Genomic DNA, 27,500 nt, shown 5'->3' with positions numbered 1-27,500 from the left:
AAAAAAAAAATTAACATTAAATACTCTTGTATAATAACCATATAAAAAATCGTTTAAAATTTTAAATTATATTTGAAAAATATGAAAATAAGACGGGATAAAAAAATTTCTATCAACCCTTGAGAGAATTCTCAATTTTTACACTAACCTTTTTTATTCGTCCACATATATATATAGATATATATATATATATATATATATATATATATATATATATATATATATATATATATATATATATAAAACGGGATGCTATGCATGAAATAAAGGCAATGCCACGGAGGAAAATGGAAAAACAAGAACTTTCGGTCTTAACGACCCTTTACTATAGTAAAGAGTCGTTAAGACCGAAAGATGTTTTTCCATTTTCCTCCGTGTCATTACCTTCATTCATATATGTATGTATGTATATGACCGTCGTATCATTTAACCAGAAAGAACCAGTGAGGGGATACAGCAGAGACATTAGAAAAGGTTTCAGACAGGTGATTTTAATTAACTGCACTTACTAAACACGGACAGAATTCGCTGGTTCAGTGGGATTATTTCAGTTGCCAATTCAACTAACTGTAGTCATATATTGGCCCCTTTTTCTCATACTATAAACGTGTGGACGCATAATCCCTCATATGTATATTATATATTATACACACACAAACACACACACACCCACACACTTGTAGTTGTATGTAAAAGAACGTTCGCACTCAGAGGTAAAAGTGACATTTTACTTCAGAGAATAAGAGAGCCTCATGCAGTTGACTATTAAACATTTCTGTCAATTTAACGACTTCATTGATTTGCCATTTTACACTTTTTCTTTCTCAGCTACTCATTTATGCATTTTTTTACTCATCTTTGTAAAGTTTTGCAGTAGAGTTTCAGGTTTTCATGAATGTATATCGTGTATATTATGCCTGAATTTATGGAATAAATCACGAAGTCCAAAAGTGAATTATACACGAATTTTGAATAATTTTCGAGTCCGTGCGATCTGATTATGAAACTTCCAACAAAATTTGAAGTCGAGATCTTCATGCAAATTTGGGACGAAATTAACTTACGCCATTCTTTTTTCACATCATTTTGAAAAATTTGTGGGTGGGTCCCGCTCTCTATCTATCTGTCTATTCATCTGTCTATCTATCTATTTTTTTGTCTTTCTTTATATATCTGTATATATAAATATATGTAATATGTATATATACGTAGTATGTATATATGTGTATATATATCTATATATATATATATATATATATATATATATATATACTTTATATATATATTATTTTATACATAATATCTTTCTGTTGTGTACGCTATTCTATGTGCTTGTCTTACGTGATCTTTCTAATTACAATAGTAACGTTTCTAACCATCTGTTTTTATATTTATCTATAACTGACCTATTGATTTAGTTAAGTGTTAGATATCACTTCTTGTTTGTTCCTTCGCCAGTCTATGTGCTTGCTTGTCAGGCCATTTGAAAGGAGGTTTGGCTTTGTTTGTGGGTGCAATTTTGTGTGTTTGTGAGGGAAAGAGAGAAAGAGCAGGGCGTATACGGAAAAGAAAGGAAGTTGGAAGATTCCTCAGCTTCCATAAGTCGTGCAGACCAAAGCCGCTTTCACGAAGCACAATGCTGGCATCAAGGAAGTTTTGTGAACTTACGACCGTAAAGTACTTTTAATGTTGAGGAAAATCCTGTTGAAAGTGATTGAACGATAAATATTGATTCATACAATGAATTTCATAATGCTGACTCAGTCACTGGAATTGTTGAAATAGAATTTTAGTCCCGAGGGGCAAAAAATATCTATTTTAAAAGAAATTGTATCTCTTTATTGAAAATTATCTTTAATAGGTAGGTGAGAAAGTGAAGTTTCTTAACATGTAACTTAAAGGAAGTTAAACCAGGAGGTTTATAAAACCAGTTTCATGTTTCGCAGAAGTGAATATTGGAAGCGCTATATTCTCATGAATCTTCAAATAGCGACTCGAAATTGTACAGGAGCCTAGATAGGCTTCCTTTAGAAATGAAAGTTAACATGACTCAAAAGAAACTTCCACCCATAACAAATTTTGATTAGCAAAATTTCCAAGGACTGAATAAGGGAAATATAAAAGGAAATTATTTTTTAGTTAAAAGATAACTACTAAAACAAGACATCTTCTTAGCTTAAGACATGGAATAGTCATGTTATTTGGACTCTTGCATTTTTTAGCAGAATAGAGTACCAACAAAAATAGGTTTGAATTTGGTATTACTTGAAAAGTGCAGTCATACGGATGTTGGTTGTTTAGAGAGAAAATGGAACGAATATAATAAATTGTTAGAAATTAAAATACAGGTCACATTTTAACCCAAGAAATATTAGAAAAAAAAACAGGAATTTGCGAATTTAAAATACATTCTTTGTTTTCAGAACCAAAATGGCTTCCAATACAACTTTCATAAAACAAATATTTCAATAAAATATTAATTTGGATGAAGTGAACTTTCGTAATTTTTTAAGAATGGAAAAGTACTAGTTAAAGGAAGAAGCTAAATTTAGTTTAAATATTATGAAGCGAAACCATCCAGTTGAGGAAGATTTACACAAAAATCTAAATGAGCCTGTCATTTGTCAGAAATAAGATTAAGGGTCGCATTCTAAGCACCGGAAGGTACCAGTTCAATAATAACCTAAATTCACAACACCAAAGTGCCTTCTTATACATAGTATTTAGTTTAAAGAGTTGAATATACCAAACAATATGCCAGAAATGAAATAGGGGCCGTGTTCATAGTAAAGCCACGCGACGAAACGCTCAGTGCAACTTAGAAAAATATTTTTGTTTATGGGTTGTTAATCTCCATAAAGGCTTGAACTTCCTGGAGTCACCGTAAAAGTTTACTCCTTAATGGATAGTAATGAACGACTCCCAGCTCGCCTTCCAGGTCACGTTATGACAATTTATAAACGCCGGAGCGAGTGGAGACATTTCCTTTAATGGACTCTTCGATTTTATCTCCATTCTTTTATTTTTCTTGTGGAAGTTTACTTTTCTTCGAATGTCAGTTACATAGCCGAAAAAAGTAGAGATACAAATAACGCCATGAGGCAGCAGCAGCGTATGAATATCGCATGAAAACGCTGAAAAGTGGGTCGATGACGTTAGAGGTTAAGTGAAAGAATAACGAGATTGTTGTGAATTTGTGTTGAAGGAACATCAAAGTGGCTATAGAGAGATTACTGATCAAATGAGTCTTCGAGTAAATGCGAAAACGGAAACTTGCTACGTTAAGAATATGAAGGCTTGTTTCGATGGAGTGAGTATTTTCAAGGATTGCCGAATGTGGAAAGATAGAAAATAAGCAGATCCGAATGATGTAATGGCAGAGGGGTTTAGAGTCAATTTAAAAATGCTTTAAGTAATAGTTGAAAATGCAAAGAGGTTGACTAAAAGATCTAAAATTGAAAATTCTTACAGTTAAATGGATTAGAAATGAGATACTGCAGTACTGTGACAATAGTGATTCATTGGCTGGCCAGAAAGGAGTAAGAGGACTCACCGTTACATTTTATAAAGGAAAAGGGAATGCGAGGGAGTAAAAGAACTATAGAGGCACAACGTTACTCATTATTGAGGGAATGTGTATTGTATGATTGTGATGGAGCAGTGGACAGCAGGAATTAATTAGATTTAATGGTAAAGTGTTTGCAATTAAACATTTGTGTTCGAGATCGGACATTAGTGGGAAAACTTAAGTGTGGCGCACCTGGATTCATAGAAGGGTCACGATTGAATTGGTTTAAGAGCAATGTAGTGTGTTGTGTGTTGGAGGTGTAAGGGCCAGGCAAGACGGATGACAACGTGCTTTTAGCTTTTGTGTAAGTATATGAAGTGGCTAAGGTTGTCGGTGTTTTCTGCAAATGACGGTCATTCTTGTTTCAGCAGGGACATGACAGCGACTATTGTCTTAGTTTTCTCAGAAGGGGCATCGTAATACATAATATTGAAAACGACATATTGGTTTATATATATATTATATATATATATAATATTATATATGTATATAGTATATATATATATATATATATATATATATATATATATATATATATATATATATATGATATATATATATATATATACATATACGTATATATGTATGTGTGAATGATGTTTTGTAATATTTTCTAAACGATTTAGACAGGAGAGCATAAAGGTTCGCTGAAAAATGAGTGAATCATTCATATTATAATGTATTTTGTAAGACAACTTAGGTGGCTTGTAACTTAACATTGTCATTGATAGTAAAAATAAACTGTGAATCGTATTTACTTAATGGAATAATTTTTCCCTTTCTCAGCAACGCCTCAATTCCGTTCGTGAAAATGATAAACAGTTCTTCTTTCCATGCGAAGCTCAATAAACCCCGTAATTATCATGACGGGGAAAAAATGCGAGAAAAAGAAAAGTAATTGGATTGAAGAGCTCAAGCGAGTGATCCGTGAGGCGCAACATAAGCGATTCCCTTTGATATCATCCGCGTTGTCGGCTAACGAAAGCTCCGGGTGCAAAAGTACCTGCTGAGAATAATTAATGGGCAGCCGAGCTGACCCTCGCCTTCATCAAAGCACTGGAAGCGCCTGGTGCAAGCATGCAATATGCACAGCCCCGTGTCAGTCATTCAGCAGTCTAGGAGCCTGAGAGTGGATGGGCGGCCACTCGAAGTTTGCAGCAGGGAGGAAGGGGCTGTCCGATGTCTGAGTCCGCAAGGGACGGCCTCCTCGTGATTCCAGGTCGCATCCGGATACTGCGGGAAAAGTCCGAAAGAGAGAACGTCTTGATTATCGGGGCATTCGGTTGTGGTAAGGCGCGTGAGATTACCCACCACCTTGACTATCCGTGGGCATGGCTACTGATCGAAGCTTCATGCTCTACCAACCTAAACTTTTCTCTAAAGGATAAGGTTTTGTTTCAGCTCATAAATATCATATGTAGTATATATATATATATATATATATATATATATATATATATATATATATATATATATATATATATATATATATACATATATATATCTATATATATATATATATAGATTATCAAATAATTTTGACCAAAATCGAGGTAGTCCTACTTTCTCCTTGTAGAAGAATGAGACTAGCTTCTGTTTATATTTTGGGGTTTCTCGTTGAGATATGTGGATTAACTAGTTGCAGTTATAAGGTATGTATACACACACACACACACACACACACACACACACACATATATATATATATATATATATATATATATATATATATATATATATGTGTGTGTGTGTGTGTGTGTGTGTAAATGTCTTTTACTGTAATGCAACAGTATATTATAAAGATGAAAGGCCTTAAAACACTATTTGAACGTTGCAACTCTAAATTTCGAGCACTGCCTTCTGTGCCCTTGTTCACTGGTAAAATATGGACGGATGATGTGTTTCAAGAGTATATATACTAAGCATACCTACGTATGCTTTGTACATATTCATTTGTAAGACATCATCTGTCCATATTCTAACGGTTGCAACGTTCAATTAGTGTTTAAGGGGCCTTTCCTTATTTTCATATATATATATATATATATATTATATATATATATATATATATATATATATATATATATATATGTACATATATATATATATATATATATATATATATATATATATGTGTGTGTGTGTGTGTGTGTGTGTGTGTGTGTGTGTGCGTGCGCGCGTGCGTGTATACCCTTAATTAATAAATCTCTCACTTTACAGCCATCTCTATGTCTCTCGTCCTGTCTCTTGCTTTTCAGTCCCTGGGGGATTTCTCAGTTCCACACAGTTCCATCCATTGGTATCAGAGAGGAACAAAAACATACCTGAATAAAGGAATAACCCGATCCAATCCTTGGTGTTTCTTCCCTTTTGGAAAGTCAGCTGAGGACGGATTGTAGACTCTCTCTCTCTCTCTCTCTCTCTCTCTCTCTCTCTCTCTCTCTCTGAAATGTCTTTGGATGGCTTCGTTCAAAGACCGAATATGCCTTTGGGAGGCTTTTGGCGCTAGCAAAATGACGTCACACCAACATTTTCATTCTAACGATTGTGGCTGCGTTCTGCTGCTGTCAGTGTCTCCGATCTTAACTTTCTCTCTCTCTCTCTCTCTCTCTCTCTCTCTCTCTCTCTCTCAGTTATTGCTATACTCAGTCTTTTGTTTAGTGCAACTTATTATATTTATATTTAGATTATACTTTTCTCTCCCACTCTCTTATTCGTTATAATATTATTGATTGTTAGTTTATCATAAATTCTCTCTCTCTCTCTCTCTCTCTCTCTCTCTCAAGATAAGTGAGCCGTGAAATCTTAATAAATGCTATAAACATACAACGTGTCCATTTTAATCATTATATGTTTATAATATATATATATATATATATATGTGTGTGTGCACATGTGTGTGTGTGTTTCATATATATATATAATATATATATATAATATATTTATATCATATATATATATATATTATTAATATAATTATATATACATATGTGTGTGTATGCGTTCTTTTTTGATAAGGGAACAGCGCCAAACTCTTGTTAATTTTTATTTTACAGTTTAGAATCCATTTCATGATAGAACTGGTGTCTAGGGCTGTGCCTTCCGCTCTATCTCCAGTATGAAGACCGAGGAATTGAGATTTTACTTACAAGGGATTATATTTTTACGTTAACTTGTGCTCCTGCGTCTCACAACTTTTCGTATCACTCCAATGAGAAACCTGTGTGTATGTGGAAAAGGAGAATAACATCAATGCCAGTTCCTGCAGAGATTAACGAAAGGTAAAAAAGAGAGAGAGAGAGAGAGAGAGAACGGAAAGGGTAGTATGGGGGCGGAGAGTAAGCGAGGATATCAAATGGTTAGATTTAATACGATTATGAGTGACAGTTCGAAATGCAATATTGCTGTATTTTCAACATGTCCAATTGAATCAGTCATCCAATTTATTCATGTTTTATACATTGCGAATAAAAAAAAAAACAGATATTTTTTTCGCGGCGTATAAATTCATGATATGACATTAAAGCTGATAGGTAATTATGAATGGCCGTCGTTGCGTAAATCGGTCGCTGTATTGTCATGTACAGTATTGGGTTAGGCAGATTCAATCCCATTTCTGTAGACGCCTATTTGCTGTATTTCGTTTCCAGGTGTCCCTGGTGATTAGTGGAGGGTTGCTTTTGCTTTGTTATGGTAGCTATGTCAGCCTGATACGGTTTTTTCCGCTACTGTTGCTACCACTGCCACAAGAAAATCAGTAGTTGGGCATGTTGCTTTTGATGTGATAGCGGTAACAGTAATAATTACTTTCATAGTAGTAGCAGTAGTAGTATTGTGCCTGTTGCTGTTCCTTTTAGAATCTACACATATTTGAATTCAGCAACTCCGGAAAAGCAAGAGAATTAGAAACAGCCAAATTCAGATTTCGCGTTAAGAAGAAAATAGAACTTTGTACATCAAAACTCATAACAATTCAGAATTCATCTATGAATTTTGATGTTAGTGCAACAAATAGAAGCAAATTCCAAAATCAAGCCAGAATTGAGCGAGTGGGCAAGTCATTGAAATAACAAAGTCGGGCCAGTAAGTAAAAGTAGTTCATAGCAACTTTCTAACGCCTTATGTGCAATAAAGTTCAAAATCAAAATGCAACTTGAAAAAGAAAAATTCAATGAATATTCATACAAGAACCGAATATAGATTTGGAAAGAAGACACAGATTACAACTATCATTCAACTGTAGAAATTAAGTGAGTGTCATCAACCTAAATTCAGCGAAAATGGAAATTGTCCAGAGGATTACATCTTTGCAATATCCAATCGATTATTCGCGGTTACATGAAAGCATGTTTAAATGGAAGGGTCATTTGGAAGCATGTTTCTATGCAATGGTTGCCTAAGATTATATTTTAATCAACGGTTACCTGCAAGTATATTTCTCTTCAGTGGTTTCACTTGAGCAAATGTCCATGCAACGTTATCTATAGGCAAATTTCTGTGCAACGTTGCATATAACATATTTCTGTTCAGTGCTTCTACGTAAGCATTTCCATGTAACGGTTACCTTCAAACAAATCCCTTCGTAACGGTTACGAGCAAGATTTCCATGCAACGGTTACCTTCAAGCAAATTACTATGTAACGATTACTTGGAAGCACATTTCTGTTCATTGGTTTCTGGTTAGCTTTTCCATGCAACAGTTACCTTCAAATAAATCCATATGTAACGGTTACATGGAAGCTTTTCCATGCAACGATTACCTTCAAGCAAATTCCTATGTAACGGTTATATGCAAGCACATTTCTGTTCGGAGGTTCCAGGTACGCATTTCTTTGCAACTGTTACATTCAACCATTTATCCATGCCAGCTCGTACTGAAGCCCTCCACACCTGAAATTAAGAAGAAATAAAGATGAAATTCAAAAAGGTAATAATCAAGTACACAGATGTGTTCTTGTTTAGAAAGTAAAAGACGAGTACATATCCAGACTTCAAACCTGTTCACTGGCAGTTTTTTTTAGAAAAAGCATCAATAATTTTTTAACATTACTGCGGGATATCGGTATTTGTTTCTTTTTATATGTTGTCCTTGATATATGTATATATATATATCTATATATAATTATATATATGTTATAATTAATATATATACATTATAAATATATAATATTTTATATATCGATTATAATATATATATATAATAGAATCATATATATAAATATTATAGAATCGGTACATTTGAATTAGAGATGGCTAAGCCCAGCTGCAGTCAAGTAATTTCTAAGTACGTAATCCTCTGCTTTTATAAACAGCGGCATTGTTTCTTTAGACAAAATCAGAGTACTAGAATATGATGTATGTACGTTAATCTGGAAAAAAATTAAAGAACATTCTCAAAAAATTGCAGAAAGTACAATATACTTTTAAATGTTATTTTTATTAGTTGGTAGGCATTAATGCAAAGTTTCAATCTGAACCTAATACCTTGCTCCAAAAATAATACAACATACTCAAGTAAACACGTTATCATTATATTCATTAGAACAGGTGCGTAAAGTTGCAACAAAGTCACGCTAATTAACGAGAGTTTATTGCCGTGACCTTTTCACAGTAGCATTGGAGAACGAGATATGAAGTCTCCCTTCTGACGTCACGATGACGTCAAGAGGGTGGAGAGAAACTTCAGGGGAGGCGTGACGTCTTCTTGACGTCATTGTAAAGTTGTCACTCCTCCTTCGGATGGGCCTCCAAGAAATGCAAATTCACTAAGCGGCTATAGCCACTACTTGGTTGGGTGACCACCAAGTAGGGCTAGAAGCCATCGGGACGTAATCCGCTTGAACTCCAGTAGGTTAGATCAATCGGGCTCGCAACTTCATCCCTGAGATACTTGCAGAAACCAGGAAAGTAATTCGTGACCACCCAACCCATGTACTGTAGAAAGGAAAAGTTCAATAGTAAAAACAGAAAGAGAGAGAGAGAGAGAGAGAGTGGGCGGGGGAATATTCGTTGTTTACATAATACAGGTATTGTATATACAAATATACATGCGTGCGCGATAACGGTTTTCCTTCCATTTCTTCCCGAGGGGCGTTGATGTCTCTGCAGCCCGAAGTTCCCCCGGTGTCTTTTTATCTCGCCCGTCGGAGGCGCCCCTTGGATTGGAACCTTTTGATCCCTTACGTACAAATATCACGAATGCAAAGGGCCGTGGGGACCCGGGTGGGGATGCGGGGGTTAGAGACGGGGACTCCCAGGGGCCAGGTTTGTTTGGGGTAGGGTGAGGGTGCGGGGGAAGTGGGAGGCACTTGGATGGTGCGAGGTTCAGGGGGGGGCCCAGGCAGGGTAGGGAAGGGGTCGTCGCTCCCTGTTCCCATTTCAGAACAGATATGTATGTAAATAGGAAATCCGTCTGACTCCAATTGCTATTTCAGAGCATCTGTATGTAGATGGCGGCGGCTTCCTATCTTTCATTGTCTTGGTGAATTTAAGAAACGCCACGCGAAATATTTTCTTCCTTGCCCCCGACTCAGTGGGTCGGGGGTTATATATGGTGCCCCTTTTCTTGGTGTTAATCTAATATTTTATCGTCGTAATCATCGTCGCCATCAACATTATTATGATGAATTTTATCAGGGCGATGTGTTACCACACTTGAAAGTAAGGGTCGCTACTATAAAAGTATTTATGTCAATATGTTACAGATTTGAATAGTGACGTGTTTTTTTTAAACTTTACGAAATGGTTGCTTATGAACGGCTCAGATTGCATGTATGTATAATTATAATGAGATAAAAAAAATAAGTAAAGCTAACTTCATTATTACAAATGAGGTTTTTACGGAAGTGTGCATAAGTGTAGTAAGTGACGGTATGGTGAAATTAGACAGATATTGAAAATAAATACAAATCACGAAATTAACGAGGAAGGTAGAAGGGTGTATGGGAAAGGTATGTAAGATGAGAACTGGCAGTTGTTGTCAAAGATGGAATGTGTGTTTGGATTGTTAGAAATGCTCCTTTACAAAAATATAAAAAGATGAAGGAGAGATGTTTGATGTGATTTTTTTCTTGAAGTGGGTTGTTGGAGCTGATAGAAGGAATTGTTTACGTAAAGACTCCATAAGTGAAAGGAGGCATCAGATCAATTGCAGATGCTGTGGTCAAATGGAGAGAGAATGGATGAAAGAACTGGTGATTTGGAAGCCATAGAAGGAAAGGGAGACCTTGAATATACTTAATGGTTGGAGTGGAAGAAGTACTAGAACAGAAGGGGTCTTGTTATTTAGGAAACACGAGAGTGGCCACTGGATGGTGGTACATTTCATCAATGTTACAGTGGCTAATGTTTGGGAAGTTTTCTTGTCAAGGATTCATCCTTGTTTCAGCGATCTCAGTATAAATACAGCAGTGACAATGCATTATTTTCTCTGGAGCCAGGCTATTTCATATATATCTATCTATTTATATGTATTTATCTATCTATTTATCTATCTATCTATCTATATACATATATATATATATATATAAATATATATATATATATATATATATATATATATATATGTCTGTGTGTGTATGTATGTGTGTCTTGTCTTGTCTGTCTGTCCGTTGGAAAGAGACAGACTTCTTTCTTGGGAATACAGCATCATGTGGGAAAAATACCGTTGTATATAAATTTGAGTTAACAAATAACCCCATGTAGATGATTTTAGCTCAAAAAACTACTTTAGTAGACAGCTAGAGCTTGGAATAGTATATATATATATATATATATATATATATATATATATATATATATATATATATATATAGATATGATATATATATATATATATATATATAGATATATATATATATATATATATATATATATATATATATATATATATATGTGTGTGTGTGTGTGTGTGTGTGTGTGTGTGTGTGTGTGTGTGTATATATAGGAAATGTATTAGAGAGAGAGAGAGAGAGAGAGAGAGAATCATTTGCACCTGGATCATCAGCAAACATAGATCACCTTAAAGCGGGACAGCTCAAAACGAGAGAGAGAGAGAGAGAGAGAGAGAGAGAGAGAGAGAGAGAGAGAGAGAGCAGAACCCGCCCTGAACAAACGGCGTTAAGGAATGAAAATCCGCAAATATGACGTCAATGGCCAGGGAAGAACAAAAAGATGAAGGCGCAGAAATTCTTATTTATTTAAAACAAAAGCGGGAAAGTAATCATATACTTCATGAAGGAAAAATGAAGGAATTATTACTTGCTGATCAATTTTCAATAAGTAGAAACTGCTAAGCTAATCTCTCCACACCCACATACACACACATACGTATATATATATATATATATATATATATATATATATATATATATATATATATATATATATATATATGCGTGTTTGTTTTAGTGTGTGTTTATGTATATATATATATGCGTGCGTTGACGCGTGAAAAGGTTCATATATAAAAAAAAAATGAATGCCTGTGCAAGTGCTTATCCTATATGCGTTGTCTTTGTATTAAAAAAAGTTAATACGTAGAAGAAAATACCAACGTACACTCATGTGCCTGTCTATGTTTGCGTGTGTCTTTTGTAAATATTTTTCCAGGTATCCTGAAATAATGTTACTAATTAACCGTCATAGACAAAAATAGCGTCTTTCAACATTTAATTGCGTAGTGACCCAGTAGTTTTTTTTTCTCTGATGCGTCAGAAAATGTTTGTTTCGAAGCGAAACTTTGATTAGTTTTATTGAAAGTCTGCATTAACTAAATCCCTCTCGTTGATCAAAACGACGTCAGTTGTCAGATGTTAGGGTAGGAGAGAAAAAAAGACAATGGAAAGGCAATTTTTATTCATATGTTTTAAATTTGCAGTGATGAAAATAGTAATAGCCCTAAGAATGGATTATTATTATTATTATTATATTATTATTATTATTATTATTATTATTATTATACGTGATGTCCCTTCTGTTAAGGATATGTAGATACTCGTACATTGCTATGGTGTACATATGTGTATTATTATTATTATTATTATTATTATTATTATTATTATTATTATTATTATTATTATTATTATTACTTGAAATAACACTACACCACAAACATTGTCAAATAAATGGCGTCTAGAGCCTGATTTATGGATTCACAAAAAGGTTTTCGTTCTTTTTTCGAAATGGAATCGCATGAAAAAATAATCACGCTCCTTGCGTCATCTATCAACATGCTATTTTTTTCTTATTTTTATTTTTTTTATTTGGCGAAGTGAGACTGCTGTAAAAATAGCGAAAACTGGATCCTTGTCACGACATCGCAGGAGGTCAGGTCAAATGTATCAACTCCTCCTCCCCATCCTACTCCCCAGGCTCTCCCCAGGCTCTTCCCCCTCCCCAGGCCTTCCCCTCCCCCTCCAGAAAAGGAGACTGTGTCGTCGGTATATCCATCATGTCTGTCAATGATTTCAATTTCTGGGTCTGTTCCTTTTTCATTTCTTTCTATTTATTTTAAAGTTTTTTCGGAAGAAGTAAGTTAAAGAATATTTTTTTCTTACGTATAATAGGTCTGCTCCTTCTTTATTTCTTATTTTAATTTTCATTTACTAATCTATATTTCATTTGCAGGAGTAAAGTTTATGGTATGTTTTTTTTCAGAAGTACAAGATTAGTTGCATTATTATGTGTAATGAGTTTTGTTTACTACACACACACACACACACACACACACACACACACACACACACACACACACACACACACACACACACATATATATATATATATATATATATATATATATATATATATATATATATATATATATATCAACTAGAATAATTAGGAAATAATACGATCCCTGTTACCCTGTCCATTAAATTTTGTTTTCTGATGTCATATCATAAGGATGAATAATTCTATAATTCTTCAGTTTTTCCTATATTCTAGTTTCTCTCTGTTTAACTTTTACTTTATCCTTATTTAATATCCTAATTAGTTATGTTTTTTTGTATTAAGTTGGGCTAATCAGATTTTAATTTCCTCTTGTCTTTTCTACTGGATATTTCCTTGGCGTATTCATTTGCTATTTTTTTATGCCGTTCTTTAAACATGCATTTTACTTGCAGAATTTCCCATAGCTATCTCCTTAACTGTGTTTAATGTTTGCTGATTGGCGTTCATTTCATTTTCAGATATTTCAACACATATTTCTTTAAACATTCCTTATGAAATGTAATATACATCGGCTTGATTTTCTTTTAAGTGTTATCGAAGTCTATTTATTTACTTATTGATGTTGCAGGTCGGGTTTCTTTGTGTCTGTTTCGTGATGTGGTTACTTATCTGTTTTTTTTTACAGTTGTGTATCCTATCGTTTGTTGAATGATTTGTTGTTTTTCTTATGCAGTACATTAATCCGTTTCCCTATTAACTTTTTATTTAGCAGTGATTTTAGTGTCTGTTTATTGATTTGTTTACCTATTTGTGTATTTATTGATGCATTCTGCAATCCTTCTTCACGTTAGTATATTGATTTGTATTCTCATTTGTTTCATTTGCTTTCTTTCCTAGTGTCAGTTTATTCATCTGTTTACTGATTCATTTGTTTGTTTTCAGGTCGGCTCGCGACTACGGCACCCTCTCGTGTTGGGCAGCGAACGTGGTGGGCACCCAGGCCGACCCTTGTCGCTTCACGGTCGTCGAAGCAGGTGAGTCTGCTGTGATGGGACTCTCTCATCTCTGTTGAGAGGATTACAGATCACTACAGCAAGCTTAACGCTGAAAACAGCTGTTCAAACTCGTCATTTTAATGTAGAGCTTTGCATCACAAGTAGCTACTTATGATGTTAATTTTATGGAGAGGACTTTGCACTGCAAGTGATTGTTTTTGATGTTTTGTAATACTTGTTTTTTTATAGATTTGTTGATAGAAGTTGTATGTGAAAATAAATAATGTTTCATTATAGTATTTAAACTGAGATTATCTAAGCATTAATTGCTTGTGACATCTACTTTCCAAGTTCACTTTATCATAACTAAAAATGACGACTTGAACTGACATCGTTATATCACTTAAACTTTAAACAGCAAACGCTATTTACCGAGAATATATTATGATGAACAAGAGAGGTTGTCATTAATTAAACATATTACTTTGTAAATTGTTTTGAGTAATCAATGCGTTTGATACACCTTCAGCGTACTTTGTATTACAAGCAGACACGGTTTAACGAAATGTGTTTTAAGTTGTGAAATACTGCTGGGATAAAATGCTCGTCTTCTAGCGTCAGTTTATCATTCACAATATGGATCAATTCTCTTATCGACACCTCCATTACAAGTGATACAATGCTTTATGCAGATCTTTTCGTACATATGTGACATAACGAAAACAACACATTTGACTGATCACATTTCAACATCACCAACCACCCTCACCCACCCACCTACCCACCTTAGTAGCAAAAGGCTTCGACTTTTTGACCTTCGAAAACTAATGGGAAACGAGGGAGGGGAAAAGAGGGGATTGGATTTGGAGGGAATGTAGATTGGGTAGGAGTAGATGGATTGGATTTAGGTGGAGGAGGGTTTTGGGGGAGGGGGGGGATGAGACGGGACCTCAGGGGTTGGGGTCGGGAGGCCGGCATAAGGCGAGAAATAAAACGAGCCATCATATTTTCGTAATGGTTCATAACTCATGATTTTTATATGAGGCTTGATGTGTTCGGCATACTTATGTAACAACGTTGTACCCAGCGCTTTTCCTTGGGAGGTCAGTTGCCATTACTGGAATAAAGTATTGATCTTATTACTATATATATATATATATATATATATATATATATATATATATATATATATATTATATATATATCTTAATATTCATATACATATGTGTGTGTGTACACATTAAAGCGTCCCACGCCTTCATTTGACTTTCAAAAACGTTGGATATTGAAGCGAGTTAACATGATGTCCTGAGGACAAAACCGTTTTTAAAAAAAATTACTATTGGCACTTTATTTATTTATTATTTTTTCGGATTTTTTTTTTTTTTTTTTTTTTTTTTTGGAACGGGCGTTATCACCGATGTTCTTCCGTGTAACCTTCGCGTCTTTACCAAGTCACTTTGGTGATAGTCACGTATTCACCAATTTTCTTCTGTTGGCATTGCGATTACAAGTCTTTTTTCCCCTGTTGACTTTCACTTTTAATCTGGTTGAAATGACATTTTCGCTCAGTTTTCTTTTGGTGGTAGCCCATTTTCACCCAATTTCATCATTCTAATCAGGCTGAGCAGAGAAGGAAATGTTGAAATGCCAGAGTTTTATATGTGTGTGAAAGTTTCGACTTTCGTCAAGGCTCAACAAACAGATCCAGTTCTTTCCTGATCAGATTCAGTTCGATCGTTGCCATTAATTGATGTTTCAAGAATAGTTGTAATTATTTGTAGTTAATATAATTACGATTAGTTTCCTTTGAATCTTCGCAATATGCTCATGTTAGAAAAATTGATAAGCTATAAATAGTTTTAGTTAACATAGAATTGAATTGTAGATAAAGGTTCGGGAAATTAAAAAAAGATTGGATTTAATAAAAAGAAAAGGCCAAATAAAAACGGTAAGGACAGATGATGTGCAGACGCAAGACAGAAACGTAAGGGGCCGACAGAGATGAATACAGAGAGAAAGAAAGATAGTTAAAAAAATACTGATCACTTTTATTGGCAAACCCGGAAAGGAAGAGAGAGAGAGAGAGAGAGAGAGAGAGAGAGAGAGTTAGAGAAGTAATCAAGGGTGAATAATTTGAGAAGCAGAAACGCACGAAAGGGAAAAATGGAGAGACTGAGAGAAACAGACTGAGACAGAGAGCGAAGGGAAAGGGCAGGAACTGGAAACATGGAACCTGAGGGGTCAGCTGAGTGGACAGAATTTTAAGGAATAGTTGACTTTTCGGGTGGCCGATCCTTCACACACACACACACACACACACTAGGAAATCGATATTTTGTACAGTTGAAAACCCTCAATTTTCTCTGCATAGAGAAGGTATTTATTTAAGTAAATGCATTTAGCTATATGTAGTGAGGATCGAAAATTAGCTTGAGTTCGTGTGTTTAAAAGAGAGAGAGAGAGAGAGAGAGAGAGAGAGAGAGAGAGAGAGAGAGAGACATGTATTATACTGGTTTTCGCTATGTGATTCGTATTCCAGTTTAAGTTACGATGTTGAAAATTAAGTCTGGAATATATACACAGAATGATTTCCCCGAAAGAATTTCAGAAGCTAAAAATTAAAACTGCAAATTAAAAACATTCTTATGAACAATTGCTACAAGTCTATGTCGACTGGTTTATCTATCTGTCGTTACAACCCCAAAGTTCAAATTTGAATAAGAGGATTTCAAATAGTTGTATTTTTTATGCAAGGGCAGATGGGATGGACAACGTCCTGTCTTAATGTAGCCCAGGCCAAAGAGTCCTCCACGCACACACACGTACGCACAATATTATATTTCTCTTGATACCCGGTTGGTTTAAGTCACTGTCTCATGTTGTTTTTAAACCAGGTGTCGCTCCGGATCCTGACGGGGACGGAGCACTTATCAATTATAATTCCCCCTAGTGGTCAGTTATTCTCAGGCTAAAGTGCATTGGATATTAAACGGTACTTGTGGCTTAATATTTCTGAATACAAAAGTCACGAGTTTGTGACTAAAAATACAATAACACACACACACACACACACACACACACACACACACACACACACATATATATATATATATATATATATATATATATATATATATTATATAATATATGTATATAGACACTGAGCAGGTAGGCAGAAGAAGGCCGTAGTATACATCAAGGATAGGTGACAAGTAGCAGCCAGTTATCAAGTAAGATAACATTTATTAGCGTAAGATCATGTTACACCTTCAGGGCTACAAAAGAACAATGATAACAAATTAAAGCACATGAAAAAAGCTACTTAAAACAACTAAAATTACATTTAAAACTTAAGTGTTTACAAAAGCAGGAGAGTTAAAAAAAAGCACATGTCCTATGGAAAATTGAAGACTGAGTGAATACTAAGCACTTAGCGCCCAAACGGAACTCGCTCACTTCCTCTGTTCAACTGTGCTTGGCCTAAATGGTTTTTGTTTTCTTTGCATTCTACCCACCGAGATGTATTCACTCAGCCTTCAACTTTCCATATGACAGGTGCTTTGTTTTAACTCCTGTTTTTGTAAATACTTCTTAAGTTTTAACTGCAATTCTAATTTTAGCTGTTTTAAGTAGTTTTTTTTTCATGTGCTGTAATTTGGTTTTTGAATTTTTATTGTTATTTAACTTATTTTGTTTCGCCGCCTTGAAGATGTACCATGATGTTGCGAAACGCGTTGGCCAATAAATATTATCTTACTTGATAACTGGCTGTCTTCTTGTCACCTATCCTTGATATATATATATATATAATATATATATATATATATATATATATATATATATATATATATATATATATATATATAAATATATATAGATATATATGAAGACCTCTCATTCAAAATTGACCTTTTGAGTTGTAACGACAATAAGTTAAACCAGTCGACACATCCTTATAGTAGATTTTCATATTATGTAAATTTTTCCTTTGTATAGTTCTAATTTTTTGTTTCTGAAAATATTTTATGAAAAATAAGTCATAGCATTCAGTATTTGTTAGGCAATACAGTATATGTAATCAAAAGTCCTTGTGCTCGTTTCTGTACAGCAAAATCTGTGCTCCAGAAAAAGGTGACTCTTACAGCCTCGCCTCAAAGGATTATTTATAAAGAGAAAGCTGTCGTTGAGGACTTAAAAAAATGAATATGAAAGATGAACATTGCGAATTCCCGTTGTTTTATTAAAGGAGATAGTTCCATGCGCTCTCTCTCTCTCTCTCTCTCTCTCTCCTCTCTCTCTCTCTCTCTTTCTGTGCTTCTAATTTCCCCTTCGTGCGACGAGTTTTTTCGAACAAATTCGTGCTAGAATTTCTCTCTCTCTCTCTCTCTCTCTCTCTCTCTCTCTCTCTCTCTCTCTCGCTGTGTGTGTGTGTGTGTTTGTGTTGATTTCTAAAGAACTATGAATAAATCGAAATAAGTCCCATTTCAGTGATGCAGAAAATATTACAGTAAAACCCCAATCAAATTATTATTATTATTATTATTATTATTATTATTATTATTATTATTATTATTATTATTATTATTATTATTATTATTATTATTATTTTCTCTGCCAGGTATATTATGATTTGGCTGGGTTCATCGGTTTTATTATGCTTTTATATCGATTAGGTAGTTTACTATAAAGTTGTTGTTATTATTATTTCAATCGTTATTACATTTTATATATATATATATATATATATATATATATATATATATATATACATATATATATATATATATATATATATATATATATATATATATATATATATATATATATATAATATATTATATATATATATATATATATTATATATATATATTTATATATATATATATATAATATATATATATATATATATATTATACACACACATATATATATATATATATATATATATATATATATATATATATATATATATGTAAACAATATCCTTAACACAATGAAACCCAGTAGTAACACCTTTTCCCCTCGGTACGATCCTCTCCACCAAAATTCAAATTAAACCTTAAAGTATGGAGACAGGGCCGTAGTTCCAAGCAATTTTACTATTATTGTGTTCGTACGTGAGGGGATTTTTCTTCCTCTCCCCTTCGATATAATTCTTTCGGGCCTCGGCAGAGAGAAGGGTTGTGTGGTCTTTCCGTTGTTATGAAGAAAAAGGGTCGATATGTTATACCTTGGTTTATAGCGGTATGAAGACGAACATTGATTTGAAGAAGATAATCAGTAACAATTATTATTATTATTTCGAACTTTTTGGCGCGCTATACACACTGAAACCAGGCGCTGCTGTTTCCCCTATGGTCCCAATCCCCTACATACCCCGTCCGCACCCAGGTCGGACAAATAGGTTTGCAGGTCGAGGGTGGGTGTCTCCCTTACCCTCTGGTTCCCCTACCTACCCCGCCCCATCTTATTATTATTATTATTATTATTACTAGAGACCAACCATTACTATTGCAAATGGTACTTTTGTAAATTTTACCTTGGCATTTTTGTCTTAAACATAATTTGCACAGTTATTGTTGGGAAGTTTATCATCGCTGATGAGCCTTCTGTGTAAGAGCATAAAGTATCTAATGCTTTGGAAGTATATTGCATAGGGGTTAATCCTCGAGTCTGCAGTGAAAGTTTAAAAGTAACAGTGAATATTTATATACACACATATTATATATATATATATATATATATATATATATATATATATATATATATATATATATATATATTAGGAAGTACAAATTTCCATCTTCACCAACGTTCACAGGAACAGGAGACATATTTAGGAATTGCTCGAACAATAGTCCATAATCCAAACTTAGTGCATGGTCTTTAAATGTTAGATCAGAGTCAATTTTCCTTTTTATGGGGCTATTCTTTTGAATAACTTCAATACGTTCTTAAACTGGTTCTACAGACATTCGTTACTCTAGTTATGTACTATATATTCGATTAACCAGCATGTTTGTTTCTGTTGATGTCGTTTTGATATCTAAGCCTTTCCCAGTACTTCCTCCCTTCATTATTTTTTCTGTATATGTTATCAGATTAACTTGGGTCTGTGACCGTGCAAGGGAGCCACTCGAGGTAAAACGAAGAATTTCCTACTAACCATCATCCACAGAACGCCTTCATCAACGCCACGCACTTTCCACTCAAACTCAGAAGAGTAAAAGCCTTTTTGACTGAGTGGCCCTTTATTAGTTTTCTGTGAAAGGAAACTTTCGAGATGGCTCTTTGCCTGTCCGTCCGCCCTCAGATCTTAAAAACTACTGAGGCTAGAGGGCTGCAAATTGATATGTTGATCATCCATTTTCCAGTCATCAAACATCCCAAATTGCAGGCCTCTAGCCTCAGTAGTTTTGGTTTTGTTTAACGATAAAGTTAGCCACGATCGTGCGTCCGGCACAGCTATGTGTACCAACAACACAGACAACCACCGGGCTGTGGCTTATACGCTGCACAGAAAACTCGATTGCTCCAAAGAAACTTCGGCATATTTTATACTTGTTGTAAATGGGGAGTAGATTACCGGTGTTCTGTTATTTTGTTACGCACTTGTCTTGGAAATTCAGTCGTGGGATTTTCCTTCTGTAACTAAATTCCCGTGAACATTAATTTTGCAGAAATTCCATCCTTTATGTAGATTGAATTAAGGACATTTCTCAGATCCTCCGTTATCCTGTGGGTAATTAATTCTAGTTTAAGGACGTTCTTAGATCTTCCTTATCCTATGGTTGGATTAATTTCATTTTTATAACAGACTTCCAGCGTTATCATTTTGTTAAATGTTTTCCGTTGTTAGGATGCATTTAGTTATTGTGTTATTCTTCAGCTGAATTTTTTAATGCTGTTTTAAGGTCTTGTGCTATTTGATCGTCGAGTGCGTTATTTTTGGTCTGTTTGATAGTTTCTGTGTCAATCTTTGGTTCCTTATATTATATTTTCATAACGTTTCTCGCTTCTTGTTACCTTTTGGTTGGATGTCCATAAGTCTTGTGGTGAGCATATTTTTAAAGCTGTTCTCGGATTATTTAGTAATTCTTCAGTAAATAACATTCAGTTTTAAGAAGGCTGCGTTTGTTATGTGATATCCTATCATCAAATATGTATATTTTTCTGACTGTATCAGGTCCTTTGTTTTCATATGGTGGAATGTAAGCCATTGATGGGATGCTTATCATGTTCGGCTTTATACTGTGATTGTAGTTGAATGTATTCAAATTAGGGAAGAAATTTCAACCTTTGTTTTAGTTTTTAATTGACTATTTTCTTATGGCCATGACATTTCTCAGCTCGTGTCATATTGTATCCTTTGGCTGGCGACACTGCTCTACACACTTCTTCATTAGCTTCAATTGTAGCAACGTCACTCAAGTATTCACTCTGATATCTAATATATTCTCGATACGTAATATCTCGCCTATCCGTGCATTGAGAGGTTAGGTTAAGTAAGCTTAGGCTAGGTTGGTGGTGAGGCAAATAGATTTATTTTTGCACCAGTCATCTATTTATGCTTGTTTTCCTTATTGCCATTATATGTGGGCATAACTTAAATTAATCATTAGAAATTACCTTAGACTTAGAACGAGGGCGTAGCTTGTCAGAACTGTATGGTGCTAAGGAACCCCTGCAGAGAAATATGGGTGCCATAAATTAGCTTATGGTTGTGGGTCGAGAGTTAGGGTTGGTCCTAAGCCTCGGGGTACTGGTCCCTTTTAAACAAAAGGATAAGAGACCACGCGTGATGGCAACAAGCTTGTAGTTATAATTACAGATCCTGTCCTTTTATTGGGTTAATTAAAGCCGACATCAAATAGAAAGCGAGGCAGAGAGAGAAGTGACAGAGCACTTGGTTGAAGAGTGAAGTAAACATAGAAAGAGAGAGAGAGAGAGAGAGAGAGAGAGAGAGAGAGAGAGAGAGAGTGAGGAATGGTTCATAATCGTAAACATAATCAGAGTACATGATATGTGTATAAACTGAAGAGGGAGAAAGATAATGCATCATGAAAGGATAAGTAGAACAGGGAGAGAGAAAGAGGAAGTAATAACATGATCAAAGGAGAAGTTGAAGAGAGAGAGAGAGAGAGAGAGAGAGAAGAGAGAGAGAGAGAGAGAGAGCATTCGAAAGCTACTCAAAGGAAATAGTGAAGTCCAAACAAATGGATTATAGGGAGGCAGCGTCTGTGAAGAGAAGCCTCGCCCCTTTTGGTATGGGGAAATCGGCTTCAAAAGAACTTCAGCCTGGAAGTAATTTCCAGTAATGTCCCTTGCAGTAATTAAGCTTATTAATGCCCTCCGTAATGGGTGTCCTAATAAAGAAAATAACCCCGATGCCGGAGGGGGAAAGATCCATTTCGGACATTTCTCAAGCTTTCAAGCTTGAGAGAGAGAGAGAGAGAGAGAGAGAGAGAGAGAGAGAGAGAGAGAGAGAGAGAGATGGAACATGATCAGTGGATAAAGTGATCGAAAACTGGGGGGAGAGATGCGTATTTTGATTCAAAGTACCTTAAATGGTTTGCGAATCATTCTATCATCCTACCGCTCATAATTAGTTTTGGCTCCGTGAGAAGATGAGGAGTAATATTTGAAAGTGAAGTACCCGCAATCATCAGAATTATCAGTAAAGCCAGAATTAATATTCCGTCCCTATCGTTTTCAGCTTGAACTTTCATAATAGCTTGGATTCCCCCTTTTGTTTGATGCTTTTGCTTTTTTTGTTGTATGTGAGCTTTTATACGCAAAGGAATGGTACTGGGAATATTTTTCTTTAGGTAAAATTATATCTTTGTCTGTTTGCATTTTACTCCTATTTAATGTTTATGTTTTTTATGTAGTATTTCCATGTGTTGAACATAAAACTCTTGAGAAAGTAATCCAGTGAACTCTGTGATATATATTTATAATTTTTTCACCAACGCGATGTTGACCTCTTTGTGGACATAGTACGCTATGTAGTCGACGTTTGTCTCTAATAGACGTACTGAACTAATTTTTTTTTGCTGCAATTAGTGCACCTAATAGTAACTACACACAGCAAGTTTCATCTAGATCTGTGCAGAAATAAAATGCAAAAAAAAAAAAAAAAAAAAAAAAAAAATTAAATTGGCATTTTCGACCTAAAAAAAAAAACAAAAAAAAAAAAAATGCTAAAAAATGTCATCTTCAAACTTAAATAAATCAGTAACTATTTGACCTAGGGTTATGGACTTTTTTTTCTGAAAGTACATGTCATTATTGAAAAAAATAAGATGATTTATTGCTCTAGGTGCAATGGTTATGTTCTGGCATGTTACCAAGTTATCATTGTGAATTTTTCGCAGAAATTTCATATCTACTTGGATATAAAAATTGCCTAGAGAGTTAGTTTTCATCCTAAAGAAATTTTCTATCTTACATATTTAGTAAAAAGTGTAAGCTTCTAAACAAGACTAATCCCACCAAATTGATCAAGAATTGCCCAAGTTATTTCAATAAATGTGACATTATTTTAGCAAAAAAAAAAAAAAAAAAAAAGAGAAATCGCGCGTTAAAGTTTATGCTGTAATTCAGACCCTTCCTGCAGAAAGCTAGTGTGCACTATGCACAATTTCTGCATAGAAATTGAATAACTATTCATTTTACATGAAAAACAGTGTGCTTTCCTTGGTTTTACTATATATATATATAATATATATATATATATATATATATATATATATATATATATATATATATATATATATATATATAATATATATATATATATATGACTCAATACATGTCAAAGGCTTTTGCTGGTACTTTTGTACCTCACCCCGGGGGCATTCTGGAAACAGTACTTCGTAAGGAAGGTGGTGTTTTTTTTTTTTTTTTTTTTTTTTTTTTTTTTTTTTACCAGGGATGAGCCTCTTCTCTTCCCTCAGCACTGTTTCTAGCTAATATGCTCCAGGAGCATATGCATCATCAGCTCTGGTCTTCCGCTTCTTATGAGGTCTTGACAACCTCAGTTCTCCCTCGTTTTATCCAACTCTCGAAGATACTCAAGGGTATTCTCATTCAAAATGCCAAGCTCTTTGCCAAAATATCCTTGTTCATATCCAACAGACGAAGTAGAAGGCACAGGATAAAGAGAAGGCTGATTGAGGGAGTGGAGGAATCCTTTGTTTGGATTTCGTTATTCGCACTAAAACTGCTGTTTTAGCTCGCTTCTTCCGAGCAATACTACTCTTGCTTGGTCGTTCCATGGTTACACATTCACTATGTGCAGATAAAACGTAAAGAAAAAGCACAAACTAAAAATAAAACCACTATCACCGAGTAAAAGTTCGTGCAAAAAGGAAACACTACTTCATGTACGTGGCCCTGGCGTTCCTCACTCAGTGGCGGTACTTCACTTCATATTGCCATTCAGTACGATGTTTAGTTACGAATTGATTATTTCTTTTCGAGAAAATAAAATAAAATACAGAGATTTACAACAAAACTGCGTAAGAAACTACGTATGCACAGTATATACGTCGTCACTTACAATATAAACAAGCACTTCTGTCATTAGATAATTTACAAAAATATTAAAATAAAATACTAAAAACTTCTGTATGGCTTTGAAACTTTAGGACAGTGTTACCAATGCTTGTAGGCTACTTTTAACAATATTTCGCTATTTTGAGAAATTTTCGATTTTTTGGGTGTTTGTAGCGTAACTACGTCCTTAATAGCTACTAGATTAAAAAAAAATTTTTGTATAATGTAACACTTATATACGCTTTTACACGTTCTTACTTATTTTTGAACCATTACCTTCACGTATAAGTATTCTTTGTTTCTTGGATTTATTCGGTTTGATTAATTCTTTTCTGTAACTGAGCAGTAATAGAGTACAGCATTTTCATAAATATATTTCGAAGTGTGTGTGTGTGTGTGAGAGAGAGAGAGAGAGAGAGAGAGAGAGAGAGAGAGAGAGAGAGAGGCAAGGGGGGAGGGATTGAACCGTAGATTAGGGACCAATTAACCACAATTAGTCTCGAAGTACTTAAACTGGAGGAGTTACCAAAGGTTCCCTTCAAGATGGCTCTCTCTCTCTCTCTCTCTCTCTCTCTCTCTCTCTCTCTCTCAAAAGGAAGATCAAGCCACACCTATGAGTGCTGAAGGTTAAGAGGGTCCCGAATACAAAGGTAGCTGTTTCGAATGCTCATTATATCTCATAGTATCATTGTAGCTCATTCTATTAAAAACAATATCTATCGTTGCAGAGAAGTCACGCAAAAGCGAAAGGTCATTTAGTTCATCGCTATTCATTATCATTCGTTATACTATAATCAAATTACTCCTGGATGTGACTCAGTTCATTATTTCTCATTATACCTGGGTAGTTCATTGTGTTGAAGATCTCGTCCTCAAGAGATGAACTCGTCGCTCATTGTATCGCTTAGGAGGAGGACTGAAGAGGAGAGAGAGAGAGAGAGAGAGAGAGAGAGAGAGAGAGAGAGAGAGAGAGAGAGAGAGAGAGAGAGAGGCTCATTTACGAGGCACGATTGTTATCCAACACGTTTTCGGATTGAGTGAGTGGCATTGTTATTTTGTGCGTCGTCTCTTCTCTGGCACGAGTGATTGACTGTAGGAAAGGCTTCGTTTCTTTTATTTTTTTTTTTTTTCTTCTTAATTTTTTTTTGCTGTTGGTTCTTTGTCTGTTGGTAGCTTTTTTGTTCAATTGTATGCTTGCTGCTTTTTCTTCTTGTTTGTGTCAGTTTCTTTTGATCTCTTGCGTTTTGTTTAAGTGTTTTGTTATTTCCTGTTACTGTTATTTTATCGCTATATCATCGTTTTTTTTTTAGATTATTTATTGCCTGTTGTTCATTTCTTTGCATATGTTAAATTTTTCTTTTTTTAGTTCTTTGTATGCAAACTTCAGGTGTAAAAGTTACCTATTTAGGATTTAATTTCCTCTCTCTCTCTCTCTCTCTCTCCCTCTCTCTCTCTCTCTCTCTCTCTCTCTCTCTCTCTCTCTCTGAGATATTCCCTTATTCACAGACCAAGACTGCCTTTTTTTTCACGTAAACAATATCAAAGCTTAGTTTATTTTCTTTAATATTATGAGGACAGTAAGCCCTCCTTTCCAGTAGAAAGCCACACATTGCACGCCCAGTGGTGTGATAATAGTTTTAAGTAATCTCTTTGTTATCTGCCTTTGACGTATTTCAGACAAGAGAGTTTCTGAAAGGAAAATAAGGCGTCCATAGAAGCATGGCACTGAAGGTCGAAATTGATTCGTCCGAAATCTTCGAATATTGAAGAAAAACTTGAAAAAAATTTTTTACTGTGAGTTTGAGGGCAGACACATTTAAGAGTAAAATGAGATTTTTCAACAGAATAATCAGCATAGTAAACTGGGCTCAGTCAACACTTACACTCACTAAAGAATTAGTGACAAACAACGAGAACATATAAAAGAGGAAGAGTCTAGTGGAAATGTCACTGTGAGGCAGGAAAAGCGACCACCGTGAGGCTCTATTCAGAAAAGGGAACTCAGATATAGGGACCCATATGGCAAAACACCTGTTTTTGCTCCTGTCTCTCAGTCATTTACATGATAAGGAGAGAGGCGGAATAGTCTATGACTGGAAAGTGGACCGACCACCTTTCTCCTCGAACCACTCGCGTACTTCACAACAATACCGATCCAGGATAGGTGCATCTGCTTGGGACAGCTGAGAGAATAAGCTGCCGATTCCAAATCGGGAGAGGTGGGAGAGGAAAAATGTTTCCCGTGGAACATACCGCGAGAGCATAAGCGTCTCCTCCCAGAGCACACATTCTCCTCTGCATAATTAAGCCCACGAACTCCCCGCCATTTTTCACGTCCTCTTGTTTATGCCAAAATGCACAACACACGGCCTGAACCAAGGGTACTCTGCCTGCTGATATCTACTTGAAATTTATGAATGCAAATAACTACCTCACAATAACTAAACGTATGCTTTTCCGTTTTGGCGCTTCAAATTCGTGCATAAATGTAGCAATATGTTACCCGGCGTATTCTTGTTGTAGATCATCATGTCGCAAGACCCATGCATGTATTCTACTACTTTTGTGGTTATCGTAGCTTCATCGTTAGAGCACAAGCATTGTTCAAGTGATGACATGATTATCCACAATAAAACACACAGGATCACATATTGTTTCATGAACGCCAAAACACTTGAGCATACGTTTGCTATTCTGGG

General features: G+C 34.9%; 1 protein-coding gene across 1 annotated transcript in view; it reads left to right on the top strand.

The window, feature by feature from the left end:
- The window catches only part of LOC135200276 (nephrin-like), an 833,838-nt gene that overhangs the window by 763,719 nt on the left and 42,619 nt on the right, over positions 1-27,500 (top strand). The window contains 1 exon segment of the mRNA XM_064228764.1: positions 14,186-14,277. Coding sequence (XP_064084834.1) covers positions 14,186-14,277 — 92 coding nt within the window.

Source organism: Macrobrachium nipponense, chromosome 26, assembly GCF_015104395.2.
Source record: "Macrobrachium nipponense isolate FS-2020 chromosome 26, ASM1510439v2, whole genome shotgun sequence".
Classification (NCBI taxonomy): domain Eukaryota; kingdom Metazoa; phylum Arthropoda; class Malacostraca; order Decapoda; family Palaemonidae; genus Macrobrachium; species Macrobrachium nipponense.
Note: the sequence above shows the minus strand (reverse complement) of the source record. Positions and strands in the feature narration are given on the sequence as shown.